The 20300-nt window shown below is 44.1% G+C and overlaps 1 protein-coding gene and 1 non-coding gene across 2 annotated transcripts; both read right to left on the reverse strand.

The window, feature by feature from the left end:
- Positions 1–10703: 10703 nt before the first annotated feature.
- On the reverse strand, positions 10704–18709 carry LOC136520672 (RNA polymerase II C-terminal domain phosphatase-like 4). Its single transcript, XM_066514284.1, has 8 exons — positions 18447–18709; positions 14460–14533; positions 13905–14032; positions 13553–13733; positions 12469–12758; positions 11883–12071; positions 11706–11744; positions 10704–11506 (listed from the first exon to the last, which is right to left on the reverse strand). The coding sequence occupies exons 1-8, from the start codon at positions 18653–18655 to the stop codon at positions 10931–10933; spliced, it is 1686 nt and encodes a 561-aa protein (XP_066370381.1). The 5' UTR covers positions 18656–18709; the 3' UTR covers positions 10704–10930.
- A 333-nt stretch (positions 18710–19042) lies between these two features.
- Positions 19043–19124, reverse strand: TRNAS-AGA (transfer RNA serine (anticodon AGA)). The gene has a single exon. It is a non-coding gene; the product is annotated as a tRNA-Ser (tRNA).
- Between the last annotated feature and the right edge of the window lie 1176 nt (positions 19125–20300).

A 20300-nucleotide genomic window follows, 5' to 3' on the forward strand; every position in this document is an offset into this window, starting at 1 on the left:
GACGAAACACAACGGAACCGACTCGCTGACGATCAGCGATCCGAGAAGAGATAAGATGTCACGCGGGGGATCTCGGAACCGGCTAGGGTTAGGTCAAAAAGCCCTGAACGCAATGGGGAATCAGTGCATTGAAAATTTGATCTAGGTCACAATAGTGGAGATCAAGATTGAAACACAAAACTTGCCTTACCAATCAAGGGATGGTAGGGCTAGTGCACTTGGCGTGAAGACGAGCAGCTTTGGCAACGGCGGAGCGGCGAGCTAGGGCGCGAGGAGGTTGGCGTGGTGCTGAGCAGGCGCGGTGGCGCGCGGGACGGCGGTGCGTGGCTGCGACGGGCTGGTGTTGACGCGGTGGCACGCGAGGACGGGGCACGTAGCTCGGCTGCGGGCTCGGCTAGAGCGCGGCGGCTGTGGGCGCGGTACGGCGGCGCGTGGCTGGCGAGGGGGCTAGGAGCGGTGGCGTGGCGAGGTTGGGCGCGAGGAGGCAGCGGCGCGACTATGCGGCTGCTCGGGCTAGGGCACGACGGGAGACAGAGGACGCGGGTACGGTTAAGTAATCCCCCAAAACGTGACAGAAAAGGAAACGGGGAAAAGAGTCCTTAAGACGCACGAGATCCACTGACCGGACGCTCCGGTGGTAGCGACCGGACGCTACCACCCAGCGTCCGGTCGATTCTAGAGAGGTCCAAAACCTCTGGAATCGGGACCGGACGCGTCCGGTGGTCCATGACCGGACGCAGGCAGGGTCCGGTCAGTACTGCTTGTCCTTCCTTGATCGACCGGACGCTGAACCCTTCCTGACCGGACGCACAGACGCAGCGTCCGGTCACTCCTTCATCAGCAGTTCACCTCCTGTGAACTGATCGGACGCTGGACAGCAGCGTCCGGTGCAGCGTCCGGTGCACCTTTTCCAGCAAATCTTCAAACTTCCTTCGCGCTGCCTGTTCCCAATCAAGTCCCAACTTGAATAAGATCTAAATAAACACTAATTGGGACTGATGTGAGTGACCTCTCTCAAACCCTCATATTTTTCGAAATATTTTGCCTTAGGCTATAATTCTTTTTAAGAAAATAGGCAACAAGAGGGCAAAAGGAACAAAATGACAAAACAACATTCATGCATATGTAATACTTGTAAGTAAATCTAGTTGCTTGTCAAGTTTGATCCAAGGTTAAGCTTCTTCACATGCTTTTCGGCGGTTATCTTAACCATGTTAGACAAGCCCTATATGCATTGCCACAAATTAAACATGTTGTATATTACAATGAATGCAAGGGACAACACAAGCTCAATTTTTAGTGAAGTTACTAAAATCAAGTACATTGAGCTCATTCCGCAATCTACAAAATGTAGCCTCATCTAGTGGTTTAGTGAAGATATCCGCTAATTGATCTTCGGATCTTACACCTTCTAGTGATATATCATTTTTAGCTACATGATCTCTTAGAAAGTGATGGCGGATATCTATATGCTTGGTGCGAGAGTGTTGAACTGGATTATTTGCAAGTTTTACCGCACTTTCGTTGTCGCACAAAAGAGGTACTTTCTCTAGAACTACTCCATAGTCTAGTAAAGTTTGTTTCATGTATAATATTTGTGCACAACAAGCACCCGCGGCAATGTATTCCGCTTCGGCGGTGGACAAAGCCACACTATTTTGTTTCTTGGAGGACCAAGACATAAGTGATCTACCAAGCAAATGGCACCCTCCGGATGTACTCTTTCTATCAACTTTGCATCCGGCGTAGTCCGAATCGGAATAGCCAATTAATTCAAATAAAGCTCCTTTGGGGTACCAAAGGCCAATGCTTGGTGTGTGCTTAAGATACCTAAGGATTCTTTTTACGGCAATTAAATGTGTTTCCTTAGGACTAGCTTGAAATCTAGCACACATACACACACTAAACATGATGTCGGGCCTAGATGCGGTCAAATATAACAAGCTACCAATCATAGAACGGTAGAGAGTTTGATCAACCGAGTTACCTCCCTCATCTAGGTCGAGATGTCCATTGGTAGGCATTGGGGTCTTGATTGGCTTACATTCATCCATCTTGAATCTCTTGAGAAGATCTTTTGTGTATTTCTCTTGAGAGATGAAGATGCCTTCTTTCATTTGCTTGACTTGAAAACCAAGAAAGAATGTAAGCTCACCAATCATTGACATCTCGAACTCCTTAGACATCAATTCACCAAATTCTTTGCATGAGTCTTCATTTTATGATCCAAAGATGATATCATCAACATATACTTGACAAATGAAGATATGCCCATCAAGCTTCTTGGTGAATAGTGTGGTGTCGACCTTCCCAATGGTGAAGCCCTTCTCAATAAGGAAATCCCGAAGGCGCTCATACCAAGCTCTTGGGGCTTGCTTAAGCCCATATAGTGCCTTGGATAACCTATAAACATGATTAGGATATCTAGGGTCTTCAAACCCGGGAGGTTGATCAACATAGACTAGTTCATTAATAAAGCCATTTAAGAATGCACTTTTCACATCCATTTGATATAGTTTCATTTCATGATGTGATGCATATGCAAGAAGGATACGGATGGCTTCTAATCTTGCAACCGGTGCAAAGGTTTCTCCAAAATCTAAACCTTCAACTTGAGAGAACCCCTTTGCAACTAGTCTTGCCTTGTTCCTCACAACAACACCTTGATCATCTTGCTTGTTGCGGAACACCCACTTCGTTCCAATGACTCTTGCACCTTTTGGTCGCTCTTCAAGATTCCAAACTTCATTGCGAGTGAAGTTGTTCAACTCTTCATGCATGGCATTGATCCAATCCAGATCTTTAAGAGCTTCTTCTACCTTGGTAGGCTCATAGCAAGAGACAAAAGAGTGATGAGCAATAAATGAGGTAAGTTTTTGAGATCGAGTCATCACCCCCTTTGTTGGACTCCCTATGATGAGATCTTGTGGATGATCTTGTAGGAGAGGTGTATTTCTTCTATTGACCACTTGAGGAGGAGGTTGTGGAGCATCAACATCTTGTGCTTGTACCACCATTTGCTCATGGGAGATATGAGTATCTTCATTTTCTACTCTCCCAACTTTTTCACCATCTTATGGTACATTTGATGAAGAAGGTTGGTTAATGACTTGTACATCATCTTCATCATCTTTTGGCTTGATGTCTCCCACCGGAATATTCTTCATAGCCTCCCTCAATGGTTCATCACCTACATCATCAAGATTCTCATATGCTCCTTGGGAGCCGTTAGATTCATCAAATTTCACATCATATGTTTCTTCAACCAAGCCGGTGGCATGATTAAATACTCTATATGCTTTGGACTTCAATGAGTAACCAACAAGAAAACCTATATCACAACGCCTTTGAAACTTCCCTAGGTGTTGCCGCTTCTTGTAGATGTAGCACTTGCAACCAAACACCCAAAAGAAGGAGACGTCCAGCTTCTTCCCATTGAGCAACTCATATGGTGTCTTGACAAGGAACTTTTGAAGAAATAGGCGGTTGGATGCATAACATGCGGTGTTGATTGCTTCCGCCCATAGAGCTTCGGGGGTGTTGTACTCATCTAGCATTGTCCTTGCAAGAGTGATCAAAGTCCGGTTCTTCCTCTCAACTACACCATTTTGTTGAGGAGTATAGGTTGCGAAGACTTCATGTTTGATTCCAACTTCATCACAATAAGCTTCTATGTTTATGTTGTCAAACTCTTTGCCATTGTCACTTCTTATCTTCTTGAGCTTCACTTCAAATTCATTTTGAGCTCTCTTGGCAAACTTCTTGAAACAAGATGCAACTTCGGATTTGTCATGAAGGAAGAACACCCATGTATACCTTGAATAGTCATCCACAATCACAAGACAATAGAGATTTCCTCCCAAACTTTTGTATGTTGTTGGTCCAAATAAATCCATGTGTAGGAGTTCTAGCACTCTTGTGGTTGACATGAAAGCTTTGGTTGGATGAGTGTTTGCAACTTGCTTGCCGGCTTGACATGCACTACAAAGCTTGTCCTTCTCAAACTTCACATCCTTCAACCCTCTCACCAAATCATTCTTCATAAGCTTCTTGAGTGAGCTCATCCCAACATGAGCAAGTCTTCTATGCCATAGCCACCCAAGTGTTGTTTTGGTGAATAGGCAAGTCTTCAAGTTTGCATCTTCGGAGGTGAAGTCAACTAGATATAAGTTGTTGTATCTAAATCCATTGAATATCACTTGATTGTCATCTACCTTGGATACAACAACCTCCTTCTCGGTGAATAAGCATTGAAAACCAAGATCACATAATTGCCCAACGGATAGCAAGTTGAAACTCAATGAAGCAACATAGAGCACGTTGGAGATGGAATGATCATTTGATATTGCCACTTTGCCCAATCCTTTAACCTTGCCCTTTGAATTATCTCCAAATGTTATTTTCTCTTGTCCATCTACCGCTTCATTTAGTGAGGTGAACATACGAGGATCACCGGTCATATGTTGAGTGCAACCACTATCAATAACCCAATGACTTCCACCGGTCTTGTAGTTCACCTACACACAAGAGATTCAAGCTTTAGGGATCCAAGCTTGTTGAGGGCCCTTCACCTTCTCAACAAGTGACTTAGCCACCCAAATTTTCTTAGGCCTACTCTTGTTGGGGGGACCTAAGAACATGACTTTCATCTTTCCACTTGAATCTTTTCTAAGCATGTAGTGAGCATTGAAAGCAAAGGGTCTAGCATGCTTGGGCAAGGGTTGTGGTGGTGGAGTTTGACACTCATGAGCAAAGTGGCATTCTTGTCCACACTCAAAACATCTCTTTGGCTTTGGCTTTGGCTTTGATTGTTGGTGTTGAGCTTGAGCCTTCTTCTTCTCTACACTTGCCATATATCCAATGCCACTTCTATCCATCTTCATGACGGTATTCATGAGTAGCTCACTTTGGAGATGCTTGCCTCTAGCAAACTTGCTCAATCCCATCTTGAGATGCTCTTTCTCCATCATGAGCTTCTTGTTCTCTTCCTTGAGAATATCATTGTTCTTTTCCTCCTTGAGTTTCTTGATTTCTTCTTTTAGCTTCTCATTCTCAAGGATCACCTCTTTGCCATGATCAAGAGTTTCTAGCACAATGGTGTTGTGACTTTTCATCTCTTCAAGATCTTTCATGAGCTTCTCATTGTCACTCTTGAGCTTGACATACTCATCATAGTCATTGCACTCAACCACTTGCTTGCCCTTGCTACTAGATCCATGCTCAAAGCTTTCATCAATTAAATCATCACATGAGGTAGCTATATCAATCTTAACAACATGGTTAGTAGCATCATGTGGCTCATTTGGTAAGAATTCTTGTGCAATAATAAGGGTATCATAATTGATCTTTAGAGTTGTATATTCATCTTTTAGCTTATTGTGACTAGTGATAAGCTCATTGTGCACCCACTCAAGTTTATCATTTTTATCTTTAAGCTCTTTCTTAGAAGATTTGAGCTCCCTGAGTTTGGATGATATAGAATCATTTGTTTCTTTGAGCTCATCATTAGCCTTTTCTAATGTATCACACTTAGCTAAGAGTGAATCATTTTTAGCATCAAGTTTTTCATTTGTAGCTCTACTCTTTCTAATGATCTTAGTATATTTTCTTAGTATTTTGACAAGATCATCATATGTAGGTGAGTCATCATCATCGCTATCACTATCATCATCACTAGCATGTTCATCATCACTACTATCATCACTCTTAGTTACCTTGCGTTCACCTTTGGCCATAAGGCATAGGTGTGTAGAGGATGATGGCGATGGTGGCGGTGAAGATGCAAGATCAATAGCAATGGCGGCCACCTTTTCATCGTCACTATCATCATCGGATGATCCACTCGATGAATCAATGTCCGTGAGCCAATCACCGACAATGTAGGCCTTGCCACTCTTCTTCTTCTTGTAGAAGTCCCTCTTTTTGCCATCTCTCTTCTTGTATGGCTTGTTCTTTTTCTTTTCATCTTCATCGCTTGACTCATCTTTCTTGCCCTTGTTCTTGAACTTTTCTTTCTTGGGCTTTGTGCATTGATGAGCTAGGTGGCCAAGTTCGCCACAATTGTAGCAATCTATCTCGGAGATTGGCTTTCTTCTTAAGCTAGTGAAGAACTTCTTCTTCTTGCCATCAAACTTGATGCCACTCTTATTTAGCCTTTTTAGCATCTTGGTGGTCTTCTTCACCATGAGGGCAAGGCTTTCTTCATCATCTTCATCACTTGAGCTCTCATACTCAAGTCTTGCTTTGCCCTTGTCTTGGCTAGCTTTGAATGCTAAGTCCTTCTCTTTCTTCTTTGTAGAGGATGAGCCATCTTGTGGTGTGATGTGCATGTACATCTCATGAGCATTGATCTTTCCCAAGATTTGTGTCGGTGTAGCGGCGGAAAGATCACCTTGATGTAGCACGGTCACAATGTGCCCATATTTATCAATGGGGAGGACACTCAAGATTTTTCTCACAACGTCGGATGGTGACATTTGAGTAAGTCCAAGCCCATTGACTTCCTCTACAAGAACATTTAATCGAGAATACATCTCATTAGCACTTTCTTTGGGAAACATCTCAAAAGAATTTAGCTTTTTAATCACAAGATGATAGCGTTCCTCACGCTCACTCTTGGTTCCCTCATGGAGCGCACAAACGTCCGACCATAGTGTATGGGCGTCTTTGTGGTTCCTTACACGATTGAACACATCTTTGCAAAGGCCTCTAAAGATGGTGTTGCGAGCCTTTGCATTCCATTTTTCATAATTCACTTCATCGCCTTGAAGTTGTGCGGCATTCCTAGGTGTTGGGAACCCTTGAGAGGCGGCTCTAAGAATTCCAACATCTAGAGCTTCTAAGTATGCCTCCATGCGGATTTTCCAATATAGAAAATCATCTCCCTCAAAGATAGGAGGAGGTCCATCCCCGTGAGACATCTTGCTCTAAGCGATTAAGCTTAAAAACGTGAGCACGAGGCTCTGATACCAATTGAAAGGATCAAGATGCCTAAGAGGGGGGGTGAATTGGGCTAATTCTAAATTCTCTTGCAATAATCAAATCCTACGGATAGCCCAGTTAACCCCTTGTGCCTAGAAAAGTGTTTATATCAAACTAAAGCACAACAACCTCGCAACCTATGTTCCAAACTTACTCTAGCAAGCAATTCTATGGATTGTAAAATAAGTATTGAATTGCTCAAAGTAAATACTCAAAGTAAGTGCTCAAAGTAAATAGAGAGAGAAAGGAACGCGGCGATGTTTTGCCGAGGTATCGGAGAGTCGCCACTCTCCACTAGTCCCCGTTGGAGCACCCACGCAAGGGTGTAGCTCCCCCTTGATCCGCGCAAGGATCAAGTGCTCTCTACGGGTTGATTCTTTGACACTCCGTCGCGGCGAATCACCCAAAGCCGCTCACAACTTGAGTTGGGTCACCCACAAGCTCTGTCGGGTGAACACCAAACTCCCAATCACCACCAAGCCGTCTAGGTGATGGCGATCACCAAGAGTAACAAGCACGAACTCTCACTTGACCACGCGAAGCCTAATGAGAAGATGGATGCACACTTTGCTACTCTTGATTTGCTAGTGAGGCTACTCTCTTGGATTCTCAAATCACAAACACCTCACTAGGACCTTGCTCTTCTTGGCACTCACAAACGTGTTTCTCAGCTGTTGGAATGAGCAAAAGTTACTCCACTCACGAGTGGAGCTTCTATTTATAAGGCAGCCTGAAAAACGAACCGTTATGAGCTTCTGCGGGATGACCGGACGCTCCGATCGTTTTGACCGGACGCTCCGGTCAGTTCAACCCGCGAACAGTTTTCAAGTGATGACCGGACGCTGTCAGGGTCCGGTCAGTACCGACCGGACGCGTCCGGTCGCTCTTGGATGCTTACTGTAAACGACCGGACGCTGGATACTCAGGATCCGGTCACCACTGACCGGACGCGTCCGGTCACTCTTTCCCAAGTCTGGACCCTTACTGGAGTCGACCGGACGCTAGCCCTCAGCGTCCGGTCACACGACCTTCCAGCGTCCGATCACACCAGACTTGTTCTCTACGGTCAAATGAACTGACCGGACCCTGCGGCCAGCGTCCGGTCGCACCGGAGCCAGCGTCCGGTCAGTGTTTGACCCTCCATTCACTTTCAACTTTCGAACATATGTGAATGAAGTTTGCTCCAAAGGATCTTAGACATTCATAGGAGCTACCTAGAGCTAGTTTTAACAAGTGTGCACCACACCTAACTCACTAGACTCAACTAGGTCAAGCTACCCGTTCATACCCCCCTTCATAGTACGACCAAAGGAAAAAACAAAGTCCTAAACTACTCTAAGTGTCTCTCCAACTCCAATCGACACTTAGAACTAGTTATCCTTAACCTTGTCGTCCATCCTTTGAAAACCAAAACGATTTCCATCGTAGGGGCATGACAACCTCCATTGCCCAATCGATCTCCATTACCATGACCTAACTTAATTGCCTCTGCAAAACATACGTTAGTCATAGTAATCTTGTATTGACATTAATCACCGAAATCCAACTAGGGGCCTAGATGCTTTCAGAGATCATGACCATCGGCGATCATGAGTTCGAGGAGATCGTCGAGGAGTACGAGGAGGAGATTCTCGTGCAGGAGGAGGTCCCAGAGCCGCCACTGACTGACTCAGCTAACACCATGCCTGTCCAAAGCAAGCCCCGGTGCATAACTCTTATTTTTTATAGTCACTGAATATATATATGTGATGTGCATTTATGTTACAGGAATTTTATGAAAACCACATGCATAGATACCTATGAGTCTTACTAGTACAGTTTCGAGTAGATGCTATGCTTAGGTTTTCGTTAGCATGAGTAACCTACCGTTACTCACAATAAGTGATTATTATATTTACTCTCATGATAAAATGATGAAAGAAAAAATGGAGACAAGGCAGAGATATGGTATGGGTATTGGTGGGTGTAACAGGTTATGTCCCGTGGCCAATAGGGCTTAGCTTGGTTACACTGTTTTCCCTGTTCGTGTCGATTAAGGACTGTCCGTTGCTGTGGATGGTAGTCAGGTCACAGACTTATTATCCTGAGCACATACTTGCTTATGGGAGTGGGAAGGCTTGTTACGCTCTTGTCGTGGGTTCTGGCTCTTTCTGGACCGACTGATTGGAGGCGCGGAGAGGTGGAAGTCTAAGCACCATACTGAGACCGGGTCTCAAGTGTGAGAGCTTGGAGTCCAAGTTTGGATGGGGACCTGGACCCCATGACAGGAGTGGAATGGGTTGATCTTGTTTATGTCTGGGGTACAAACGGGGCGTGTGTTTTGAGGTACCCAGCTGGGATACATTGGTGTGCGAATTACCGTTTCCGTGAGACGGTACGACTTGGCTATGATCTAGCACCGTAGTAAGAACTTAAAGATGAAAGATGGTGAAATAGTTCTGATTGCTCAACCCTTGTTTAAAAGTAGAACATGTGCTGACCTAGAATGGTTAGCTAATGAAATAATCATGACTGCTAATAAAACTTGACTGTAAGGATGAACTATTAGTAATGCTTTTCGCAAACAAAAGAAAATAGCAAACCCACATTGCCTATCATATCCTTGAGAGTCGGGAAACTATTTCCACTAGTCGGGTAAATCTTGCGAGTACATTGTGTACTCAGGGTTTATTTTACCCCTGTTGCAGGTGCAGCTTAAGGAGTAGCTCTTGTGTGAAGAATTCTTCAGGTGGGCACAGACGGATCCTTGTATCATTTTCGCTAGATGTTTATTTTCATTCCGCTGTTTAATTATCGCATTCTGAACTCTGGTATTGTAATAAATAATTTTCAAGAACTCTTGTTGTATGAAATGGACTAAATATTGTAAGCTCGTACTCATTATTGGATTCTGGATGTAAAACGTGGATTGTTTCGAGTTCTCCCTTAGAGTGTGCTCGACGGAACTGCACGATGTAGCTCACTTTCGAGGTGCTTAGGCCCCGTTCGTTTCGCTGAAAAAATAAGCCGAAACACTGTTCCGGTTGATTTGTTGTGAAAGAAAAACATTGTTCCGGCTGAAAAAGACGGATTAAAAGATAAGCGAACAGAGCCTTAGTGTCTAGTGGAAAACAAGTACCTCCGAAAACATATTATTTCGGACGGTTTTACCACAATTTCCATGGCTAATGATGTATTCATTACTCTAATTTAAATGTTTTTTAACATAATTCCTAATACATTATTATCTGATCTCACTCGTGACAACCTATTCTTATTGCAAAAAAAAATTGTGTCAATGGTGTGAGCACCTGGGATATGGAACTTAAGGAGGTAATTGAACTTGTATGCAGCTAACCAAACAAGTGCATGTGTATCTCTGGATGCAGGTTGTTTCTAACCAAACAAAGTCCCTACTCAGCCAGGTTTTAGGCATGCTGTCAACCAAACGAGAAGCACCTGCATGCACTTAGCCTGTCCCTACTCAGCTTGGCTGCTGGATACGAGCCCAGCTCGCATAGGAAACGAACCAATCACGCCCTATAGACACTTAGCCTGTCCCTGCTCAGCCTAGCTGCTGGATACGAGCCAGGCTCGCGTAGGAAACGAACCAATCACGCCCTAAAGAATCCGTAGTTCCACTAGCGATCACAAATGTTTACTGCAGTTCGATCAGGGGGCAGTACCTACAGAATACAAGCTAAAGTCCATCTGCGCACATAGCCACATAGATTCACCTAGAATTGTGCCATAATCACATCAATTTGCTTGAACTCCTATAGTTTCATCGTTGTGTAAGTTATACGGCCGGAGGCCCAATCAGCTTCAGGTCAGCAGCAAAATTTGCAATCGACCAGATCTAAAGTGCTGGGCCTGCACGAACGGATAATAACGATAGCTAAATTTCCATCCCCTTACCGAACCTGCACGCCTACACTATGTGTCACATACCTTTGGAGCCCAACATAGATTACGAGTCAGTAGGGCCTGTAGCAGATGTGGCCACAGCGTTTTCTTTGGCATCATCTTTCTCCTGACCGGCTACGTTTCTTTCAGCGCTCCTCGTTTCCTTCTGGCCAGCCACGGCATTTTCTTCCTTGTCCTTCATCGTTTCCTTCTGGCCAGCTGCAGCATTTTCTTCGTTGTCCTTCATCGTTTCCTTCTGGCCAGCTGCAGAATTCTCTTTATCCTTGCTGGTTTCCTTCTTGCCAGCCACAGCATTATCTTTCTCTCTGCTCTTTTCCTTCGGGGCAGTGACAGGAAAATCTTCCTCCGGCTGCCTATGCCACCGGAAATTTGCTGCTTCAATCCAGCGTGGGTGGACCAAGAACTTCTTGTTGTCAACACCCCAGCGGGCCTTCTCTGTTCCCAGATCCAAAGTTACAACATGGGTGACACTGGAATCCACATCTGTAGAGCAAACGGCACCCAGATACTCGGCCATCTTCCAGAACATCTGCTCCTGTGGGCGAGTATTGTTTGGGAACACCCGACTGAAGACTATTTTGCAACCTTGTAGTATTTCCTTCCGTACCGCCTTGATCACCTGTAAGGGGGCATACAAACACAAGAAACGGCCAATTATAAATGAGATGTGTAAGCCACGCCACATAGAAGATATATTAAGCAAGCTATAGTTCAGTTATTTTAAAATTGATAAAAGACAATTCACCTAATCTTAAGAAAAACATAAATAGTTCTTGAAGCATAAAAGGCAGCATGAAGGGTATATATGCAAAGCCTACCTGTCTTACATCCCGTGAAGAAAGATCAGTTTCAACAGCCTGCATGAGAAAGTACAAGGACAAATGGTTAGAAATGAAAAACTTTTGTCCTTACAAGATTCCGGTCTACTGTGAGGAATAGAACATAGAAAGAAAGAGTGATAAAATGTGATAAAACTTTGAACTGAAGAAACCAACCATGTCAAAGAAACTCGCATGTATGCGCTTCAAGACATCTAAAACAGTAGCCAAAGCACCATCACTCTCCCTTTCATCTTGCATTGACTCTGACAACGACCTAAAACCAAAACCAAATTGGCGGCAGCTTGAAGCAAAGAAATGATATCTTTCCATCAGAATCAGGTTCTCTTTATGCTTCTGCCATACCTGAAACAAAATTCCATTTTTCAGGCTGGCCAGCCATGAATGGCAAATGACAATAAAAAACAGAAATTTTGATCACTCTAAGCACGAATAACATGATCCTACCAGCTTCTACATATTGAGGATAATCATTACGCTTTGATAATTGAGGATAGATGTTTCTATTTTTAAATCTATATGTTGGAAGCAAACAGGAAACAAAGAGCAGTTACTAACCAGGAACACTTACAAGTGATCAGAGTATTCTACAATGAGACATTAAGATTGAGCTTGGCCAATGAATTCATGTCAAATAATGTGACTTTTGGTTGCATAAAATAAAATTGTTCTGAATCAGCTTGCCCTATTGGATAGAAAATGCACATACTTCTGAAAATAGTCATTTGACAATAACACTTACATACTCAGTGTCATCAAGAATCACTGCAACACTTTCAGCTCCAAGAATCACATCAAGGCCTTTCTGGTGTCGCTGAGTGCAATCTGAGTTCGAAATCACTTTCGAAGGAAAATAGATGTTACTAGGATCAAGAAGCTTCGCAATTTCAATTGCATAAGCTTTGTCACCCATGGTGTATATATACATCTCAAACATATTGCTTGCTTCTTTCAGAAATTCTCGTACAAATGGTCTCAACTTTGTGAGCATCTGCATTGAATCCAGTGAAAAGATGCTTCTGTTTGGATCATCTGCATTTAGAAAATGAGGGGTTCACTAGCTATGTTATATACATTCATGGATAAGCAACAACAGTTTCAGCAAGGGTCAAAGGACATGATGAAACATAGACAACTGCAAGAAAATAATCATTTGCAATTATAGAAAAGATGTTAATCATTATTACTCTGCTTAATAGGATAGAAGTTAGCAAGTACTTGTAAAGTTCATTTATGGGTAATACCAACTGATGCTAACTGCACTGAGCCATAAAAATGTTTGTCTGAGAACAAAAGATAGAGGGACTAGGGGGCCCTAAAGTTCTTAATAATTTTAATCTGTAACTAAAACCACATTATGCAGGAATAGGCTAAATCATATAGACATGCTATGAGTAGTGGCATTGAACTTCTATTTTCTATCGTGAAATGCTAGCTGCTTATACAAACATATTGGCTCTGCCCTTCGCTCAGTAAACTGTACGCATTCGAATCCACATTCAAACATACATGCCATCTTTTTATTTCCATTGTCTAGCAAAAGTGGCAACATTGGCCAGTACCCACTACTCTATTTTCAAACAGAATTTTGTAAACAAATAGAAATTTTATGATGTAGTAGATGTATAAGAGAAAATGTTACTCATGCCATCTTTCAAATAAAATCATGTAAAAATCGAAAGTTGACAAAATATATCATGACAACATAATGGCATCTATATAGTTGCAATCGGAGGTGGTACCTTATGCTCATGGTAATAAAATATAACTTCAACAAAAGATGACTACAAGTTCACAAAACTTATTATACAATTATATAGTATTACCTTTTGAAGCAGCAGTCTGAATACCCAAATCTTTTTCAGCAGAAGAAATATCTTGGAGTTTGGTCGAGTTGATCAGCGTGTGATCCAAGTCCAAAATGAGTACTAATTTTCTTTCACGCAACAGATTCTTCAAATCAGCACCACGTAGTCTGTCAATTTCTGAGGTACCTAGCCTCAAGCCCTGCATTTTAATAATCCTCCTAAATTTGTAAAACTGCTCAGAGACAAGGCAATGTGCAAGTGCAACTGCAACTGGAAATGAAAATAAAATGGCAGTACAGCGCCCACAAATTTGCAATTATGTGTGCCCACAAATACAGGTGCCATAAGGGAACTCCACATTCTGAAGTACCTTGTGGATGTAACCAAAAGCAACTCCTGAAACATTTTCCTCGTCTTGTGGCTTGCCACATCTAAAGCAAAGTCCACCAAAATATCCAGGATGTGGACATGCCTCGACCTGAACATTTTTAGATGCACCTGAAAAAATGTATTCTCAATAATTTAACATGCCATCTATCACACATGAACACTGACACTCAATGCTCAATATATGATGAACTAATCCCAAACCAATTGCAACAGAAGAAAGAAATGAAGTTACACAACATTTTAGGGATATTCTAAAAAGAAAATATAATAGCCACCGGCAGCTGGATAATCTGTTGTGATTAAATTCAGAAATATAAATGACAGAAAGTGGTTTATATTCTACAACTCTGAAAGGGCAACCATCTGTACAATTAGTGCAACCTACGAACAAGGATAGCGAGTCAACCGTGCAACACAATGCAGAAAAATATAATTTAGAACACCACATTTGAATTTTGAATTAAATGCATAATCATGTCCCCTTAGGTTGCAAAATGACACTAACATATTTGCAAAGTGAGACTAAGAAGCATACCAGTGGGAATTTTGTCATGCCTAACTGATGTTCCTTGATCTTGGCGCTGTTCCTCCACTCTACGCCTTTTGGTACTGCATTTTGCATGCAGTTGACAGCAGTCAGATTCATAGTACAAAATCTACGAAACAAGTAACGATTGGTTCTTCCTTAACACAACTTCATCCCATGAACTTTGTCCCTTCGTTTTTTCCGAATACTAGAGTGCTCTCCCCATTCCTCAATGATAACTGAAAACTCTTACTACCCAGCATGGAAAGGCACCGCACTTGATACAACATCTGATGCAGCATTTTTACACATGTGCACTTTTCGATACAATCAATACCTCCATGATAGCATAACCATAACTGCTGACTTGCAATTCTATCGATATCCCATTTGTTTTTAGCATCAGAAGTTTGAATTTCATTTCATGTGAATCAATGATCTAACAGCTTTTCTGGAAAGATATTGAACACCAGAAGATCAAGCGCAAAACAGCAAGGGGCAGCCACCGAGCCTACCTAGTCACTAGGCAACACCAGTAATCCACCTGACTTTTAGAAAACTGACTAGGATGCAATGATTCTCCCTCCCTCCGTGGATTAGAAGGGATGGACTAGGATTTTAATTATATTGAACTAAACCTCAATCCATAAGCAGGTGTCTTACTACTCTAGTACAAGACAAATTTACAACTACTAGGCCCCAAAATCAAAGGCAAGGGAAGGGGTCTATTTAGTAACACAAGTTTACATCAAAAGCCAAATGAATAAATCAAGCAGGGTACACATTTCTTAAAGGAAAAGATAGAACAGACAGTAGCTAGCAGTGCTCGAAGGTTTGTTTGCTTTTGGATTCTAATTGACTAGGATTCACATTTCTCACTAGGATTGTCATTTAAATACGCCTTGCAGCAACAGAATGCAAGAATTATATCATTTACCACAACAGAGAGGATAAGCTACGAGCTAAGGCACATGATTGCATGTCTTGTGCCGCGACTGCGAAGAGCGTACGGGTAAGAATGCAAGAATTATATCATTTACCACAACAGAGAGGATAAGCTACGAGCTAAGGCACATGATTGCATGTCTTGTGATAGGATCCTTGATCCTACTGCGACTGCGAAGAGCGTACGGGTAAGAGATGGGAGGACGAGAGCGGAATTCACGGCGGCGCTGAGGCGCCGTGGCTGTGCAGGGAGCGGCGGCTTGCTGCGGCTTGCCCTAGGGCGTGCGTGAGAGAGAGAGAGAGAGAGAGAGAGAGAGAGAGCAGGGAGGCAGGAGGGTCACGTAGATGGCCCTTGAGGCCAGGCAAATACTATTGCCTTGCTTAATTAATTCCCAGAGTCAAGGGGTATTTATCCCCTCAAACTTACAAGCAAATCAATCACAAATCCTATAATTATAGAAATAGCAAAAATAACTATAGATAGCTGATCCACAGGCGCCTGGTTCCCTTGCCGCCGGTGTGGCCTAGCCACTGGGCCTGGGCCGGCGCTGATAAGAGATGCCCATCATAACATCTTGTCCTAATTTTAGCCTGTATCCATAAGCAAAAGATGAAAACATGACAGACATGAGTGCAAGAGTTCTATCATCTATTCATTTACCACAACAGAGAGGACAAGCTACAGCACATGCTCGCATGTCTTGCCCTAATTTCAGCCTGTATCGATAAGCTGAAGATGAGAACATGATAGACATGAAACTTGTATAACACAAGAGAATGAATGCCTTCACAGTGCTCTATAAATGGGGATTGAAGATTAGAGCAGTGCTATAAAATGTATTGGTTCTACGAATTTCAGATTTGGCATTTCACATAATAGAAAAATCGATTCACCAGTCAATATGGTTAAGTGCGCTCAGTACAGGAGCAGTAGGAACTTCAGTAAATTCCCGGGGGTGGTTAAATCCTTTTAGAAACACAACTGCTGCAGTGAGGATCCTCCTCAACGCATATGGCTTGCGCATCCTCTCCGTGCAGGAGAAGGCAAATGCATGAATTGCTGATCCATTTCTTTCTACATAAATCACATATCCAAGAAACCTTGTCTTGATCTACTCTCAGTTTTCTCTATTTGGTCCAAGTTGCTAGCTGTGACTTGAGGGTCGATTTGGAGGGGAAACATAAAAAAGGAGGGAGCAAGATCGGTTGCAGGGCTTGAGCAAAAGAATTGTGCTTCAAATCCTGATAAATAAATACATTCCATTTTATGGTTTGTATTATAAGTCGCAGCGCTCTCCAGCTGCCGTGGCGTGCTGTTGCCAAGCCCATGCTAATGAGCCACTCTGTCACTTGCGTCACTGGTACATGACGCCAATCATAACAGATTCCATAGTTGTTTAAATTGCTATTAGTTGGTTGATTTGTTTAAATGATTTGTGGACTTGTCGTGAATATATTTTCACTAAATGATCAGTAGTAGTGGTATATCTTTAGGCCATATTCTCATGTAGTGGTATGAAATATTATACATGAAACGATACTTCCCATACCATATATAGTACTCCCTCCATCCAAAAGTCTAAATCATCTTGGTAAAATTAAATTTTCCGTAAGTCTAAATCGTCTACGCTTCTCTCTGGTATTTTGCTTGGTTTCCGGCGCTCACAACTCCTCGTATTCCCGGCTGAATTAATGCATGGCTGCCGTTCCGTTTAGTCCGTTAGCCATTTATTTCTTCTATCTATCAGGTCCGTTTTCTATCTACTAGGAGCCTCCGCATGCACCTCCACATGCAACGACGTTAGCATCTGTTTACATGGGAAAACGAACAGACGTTCTAAGGATTAACGAGAGCATGGTGATTAAATGAAAATAGACACGCTTGATGTTCTCCTTGGTCACCGTGCCCGAGGCTTATACGATTTAGACTTTTGGATGGAGGGAGTAGCTCAGATTGAGTACAAATTTTTGAACTTCTGATAAACTATTATTTACAGGAAAGGTTAGCTTAATAGTTACTCTCTACTGTCAGTATGTACAACAAGCAAAGCTAGCAAAATCATTGCTTCACCAGAAAGTTTTTGAACTTTCAAGCATGCCTGGAAGTTTGAAATTGGTCAGAATTCTGGACCTCTGAAGAAAAATTAACAGGTAATGTTTTCTGAGTTTGCATTTTATTTGAAATAAACTACCGTACCAAAAGTGGTACTTAGTGGTTGTAGGAGGTTGTGGTCTTTAGAATGTAGTGGCCTCCTGTACAAGGAGTCATTAATTTGATGCCCTGATTAACATCCCAAGTAAAGTATATCATAGCATCAGCATCCCACATCATAAAAGGCCTTTGCTGCCCTGATGAATTCAAGGCACACTGACAGACTGACAGTTGGTATTTGCTCCACAAGATGTTGAAAGATATTATTTCGGCCTAGACATAATACCATGAATATTTGTATTGGCCCTGCTCACTGCAGCGCTCTTTTAAGCTACAGCTGTTGCTGCAAAGAAATAACTACCATATATTGTAGTTAATACATCAAACAACTACAGCCACAGCTAAAAAGAAGTAGTAGAAGTGATCAAGCTGGATGTAAGGCGGCATGTGATCCTACTAATTTTTTTTTTCTGTGAATGGCTATAATGTAGTGGGTACTCATATGAACGATGTATTGTATAAAAGTATAGGTATATAGGCGCCATGAGAAATGCTTGTAAAAACATACATTGTTTTTAATTTGCATGTTATTTGGGAAGGTCTACTATCGTGCAAATTTTGTATGGCCGTTGCAACACACGGGCCATCACCTAGTGAGGCATGTAAAAAAGCAAGCAAAACCCTGAAGCATATGTTTTACCCGATGATGAAGCACGAAACCTAATAAGCTCGAATCGGGGCAAATATGCTTATCCCTAATCCTACAGCGAGGCCGATGATCCAACTCTAAATGCGCGTGGGATTCAAGGTTATAATAATCGCGTGGCCGAAGCCGCCAAACCCATCGAGTCGTCTAGCGTTGAATTAAGAGGAGGGAGGACCAGGCAGGCGGCGCGTACCCGTTTTGTTCTATGGCTTCAGCCTCTGGCTCCTCCGGATCCTCATCCTCATCCTCGTCGTCGGTGCCGGGGAAAGCGGAGGAGGGGTCACCAGGGAAGGCGGAGTCAGCGCCGGAGGCGAACTCGAGCTCGGAGTCGAGGAGGGCCGCGAAGTCGTCGCTCCCGCTCGACGACGACGGGGACGGCGACGGCGCCTCGGCGAGGCTCATGGGCGCAGCCGCGCGGCGCCGAGGGCAGAAGGGTGTGGTGGGGTGGGGGCGTGGGGCTAGAGAGCGTTTGGAACAAGGGAGGTGAATCGAGACTGGGCTTTTCTTATTCTGGTGCAGAGAGTACCAGGAAGCAATGAAGTTGACTATGACCGAGAGGGCTGAAAGAGGAGAAAAAAAAAAGCGGCCCAAAACATGCAGGTTGTAGATGCCGAGTACGGCGTGGGTGCATTGCTGTTTGGGCCAGAAAATAGTTAGTCCGGCCATGTAACTCCTAACTCGCGAGGCAGCCCTGCAGATTGTGAGGCCCGCCAGAAAAAAAACAAAAAAATGGTCAGGCTGGCCCCCTGCAGATTGTGCGGCCCGCCAGAAAAAAAAAACAAAAACAGGCGTGGTCGGAAGGATTCGAACCTGCGCGGGCAAAGCCCACATGATTTCTAGTCATGCCTGATAACCACTCCGGCACGACAACTTGCATGTCGCTTCCGTTCCGAGTAACTCCTTATAAAAGATGTGTCGTAACCAAACAAAAATAGAAAATGGCCGCTCTTATCCGCACCAGGAAATCTATCTAGTCGTCAGCCAGCGACCCTGCTTGTCGCATTAGTGGAACACAGAGCGGACGCCAGAGCTCGTGATTTTGTCCCGGAATCTCCCACCACAAATCCACTCTCGCTTGGCGAAATGGCGATGGCCGGCCGGCACCTGTTCCTGTGGCGTGGCAGGCACCGGGTCCAAATCAGCAGTTGCGTCCGCTGTATTCATCAGCTCGGCTCGGACGCAACGCTGCACCTCACGCCGTCTAATTAAATCGCCCACAAGCAAACAAACGTTTCCCGAGCCGAGCAGCCAACACAGGGGCGAGATTAATGGACCTACAGTTACGGAGCAGGCTCCTCCCGTTGTCGGCTGTCAGCTGGCGGAATCGGCTGATAACTCGTCGTGCAGGGCCTTAATTGCGTGACAATTCGGCATCGTCGACGTGAGAGTGATCGGATGGCGGTCTAAGTCTAATCTAATCACCCTGACACCACTGTACACACGAAGCAGAGGGTGGGCGGGCGGCACGCACGCATCAGGAGATGGCGACACATGCCGTGTGCCGGCGTGCGTGCACCGCTGCATGCGCCTGCGCTGTTGTTGGCTTGTCGCGTTCGTCGCCGCTGCTGGGTGTGTGTGGGTGAGTTCGCTTGCCTTGACCCGATCAGGCGGCGGCAGCGCGACCGCGACGCCGGGTCAGCGCGCGACTGACAGACAGGCTCCATGATTCTTGCCCTTGGGCGAATTTTTTTTAATTTTAATATTTTTTAAAACTAATTTTAAATCTAACACGGTCGGTTTTTAAAAAAAACTAATACTTTTGGCCGCGCCTATTGCCCTGGCGCAGCCAAATGCCTGTGCCGCGTCATGCATGGTGGCGCGGTAGAGGGCTAACGTGGCAGCGACTGGAATCGCTGACCGCTGACGGGGCAGGGCCTGCCGCGCCACCGAGCTTGGTGCGGCACTGCCGCGCCCTGATCCGTGGCGCGGCAGAACCAAATAAATATCGCGAGCGAGCCCCCCGCCCGCACGCACCCCTGCCCGCCCGCCCGCCGCCAGCCGCCCGCCCGCCCACCGCCAGTGCCCGCACGCGGCCGCGCCACGAACA

This window comes from Miscanthus floridulus, chromosome 18 (genome assembly GCF_019320115.1).
Source record: "Miscanthus floridulus cultivar M001 chromosome 18, ASM1932011v1, whole genome shotgun sequence".
Classification (NCBI taxonomy): Eukaryota; Viridiplantae; Streptophyta; class Magnoliopsida; order Poales; family Poaceae; genus Miscanthus; species Miscanthus floridulus.

Coding starts and splice junctions, on each gene's coding strand:
- LOC136520672 (XM_066514284.1), bottom strand. CDS start 18,655: ATGAGCCTCGCCGAGGCGCCGTCGCCGTCCCCGTCGTCGTCGAGCGGG. Junction 14,534..18,446: donor GAAGCCATAGAACAAAACGG/GTACGCGCCGCC, acceptor TGCAAAATGCAG/TACCAAAAGGCGTAGAGTGG. Junction 13,734..13,904: donor CTTTTGGTTACATCCACAAG/GTACTTCAGAAT, acceptor ATTAAAATGCAG/GGCTTGAGGCTAGGTACCTC.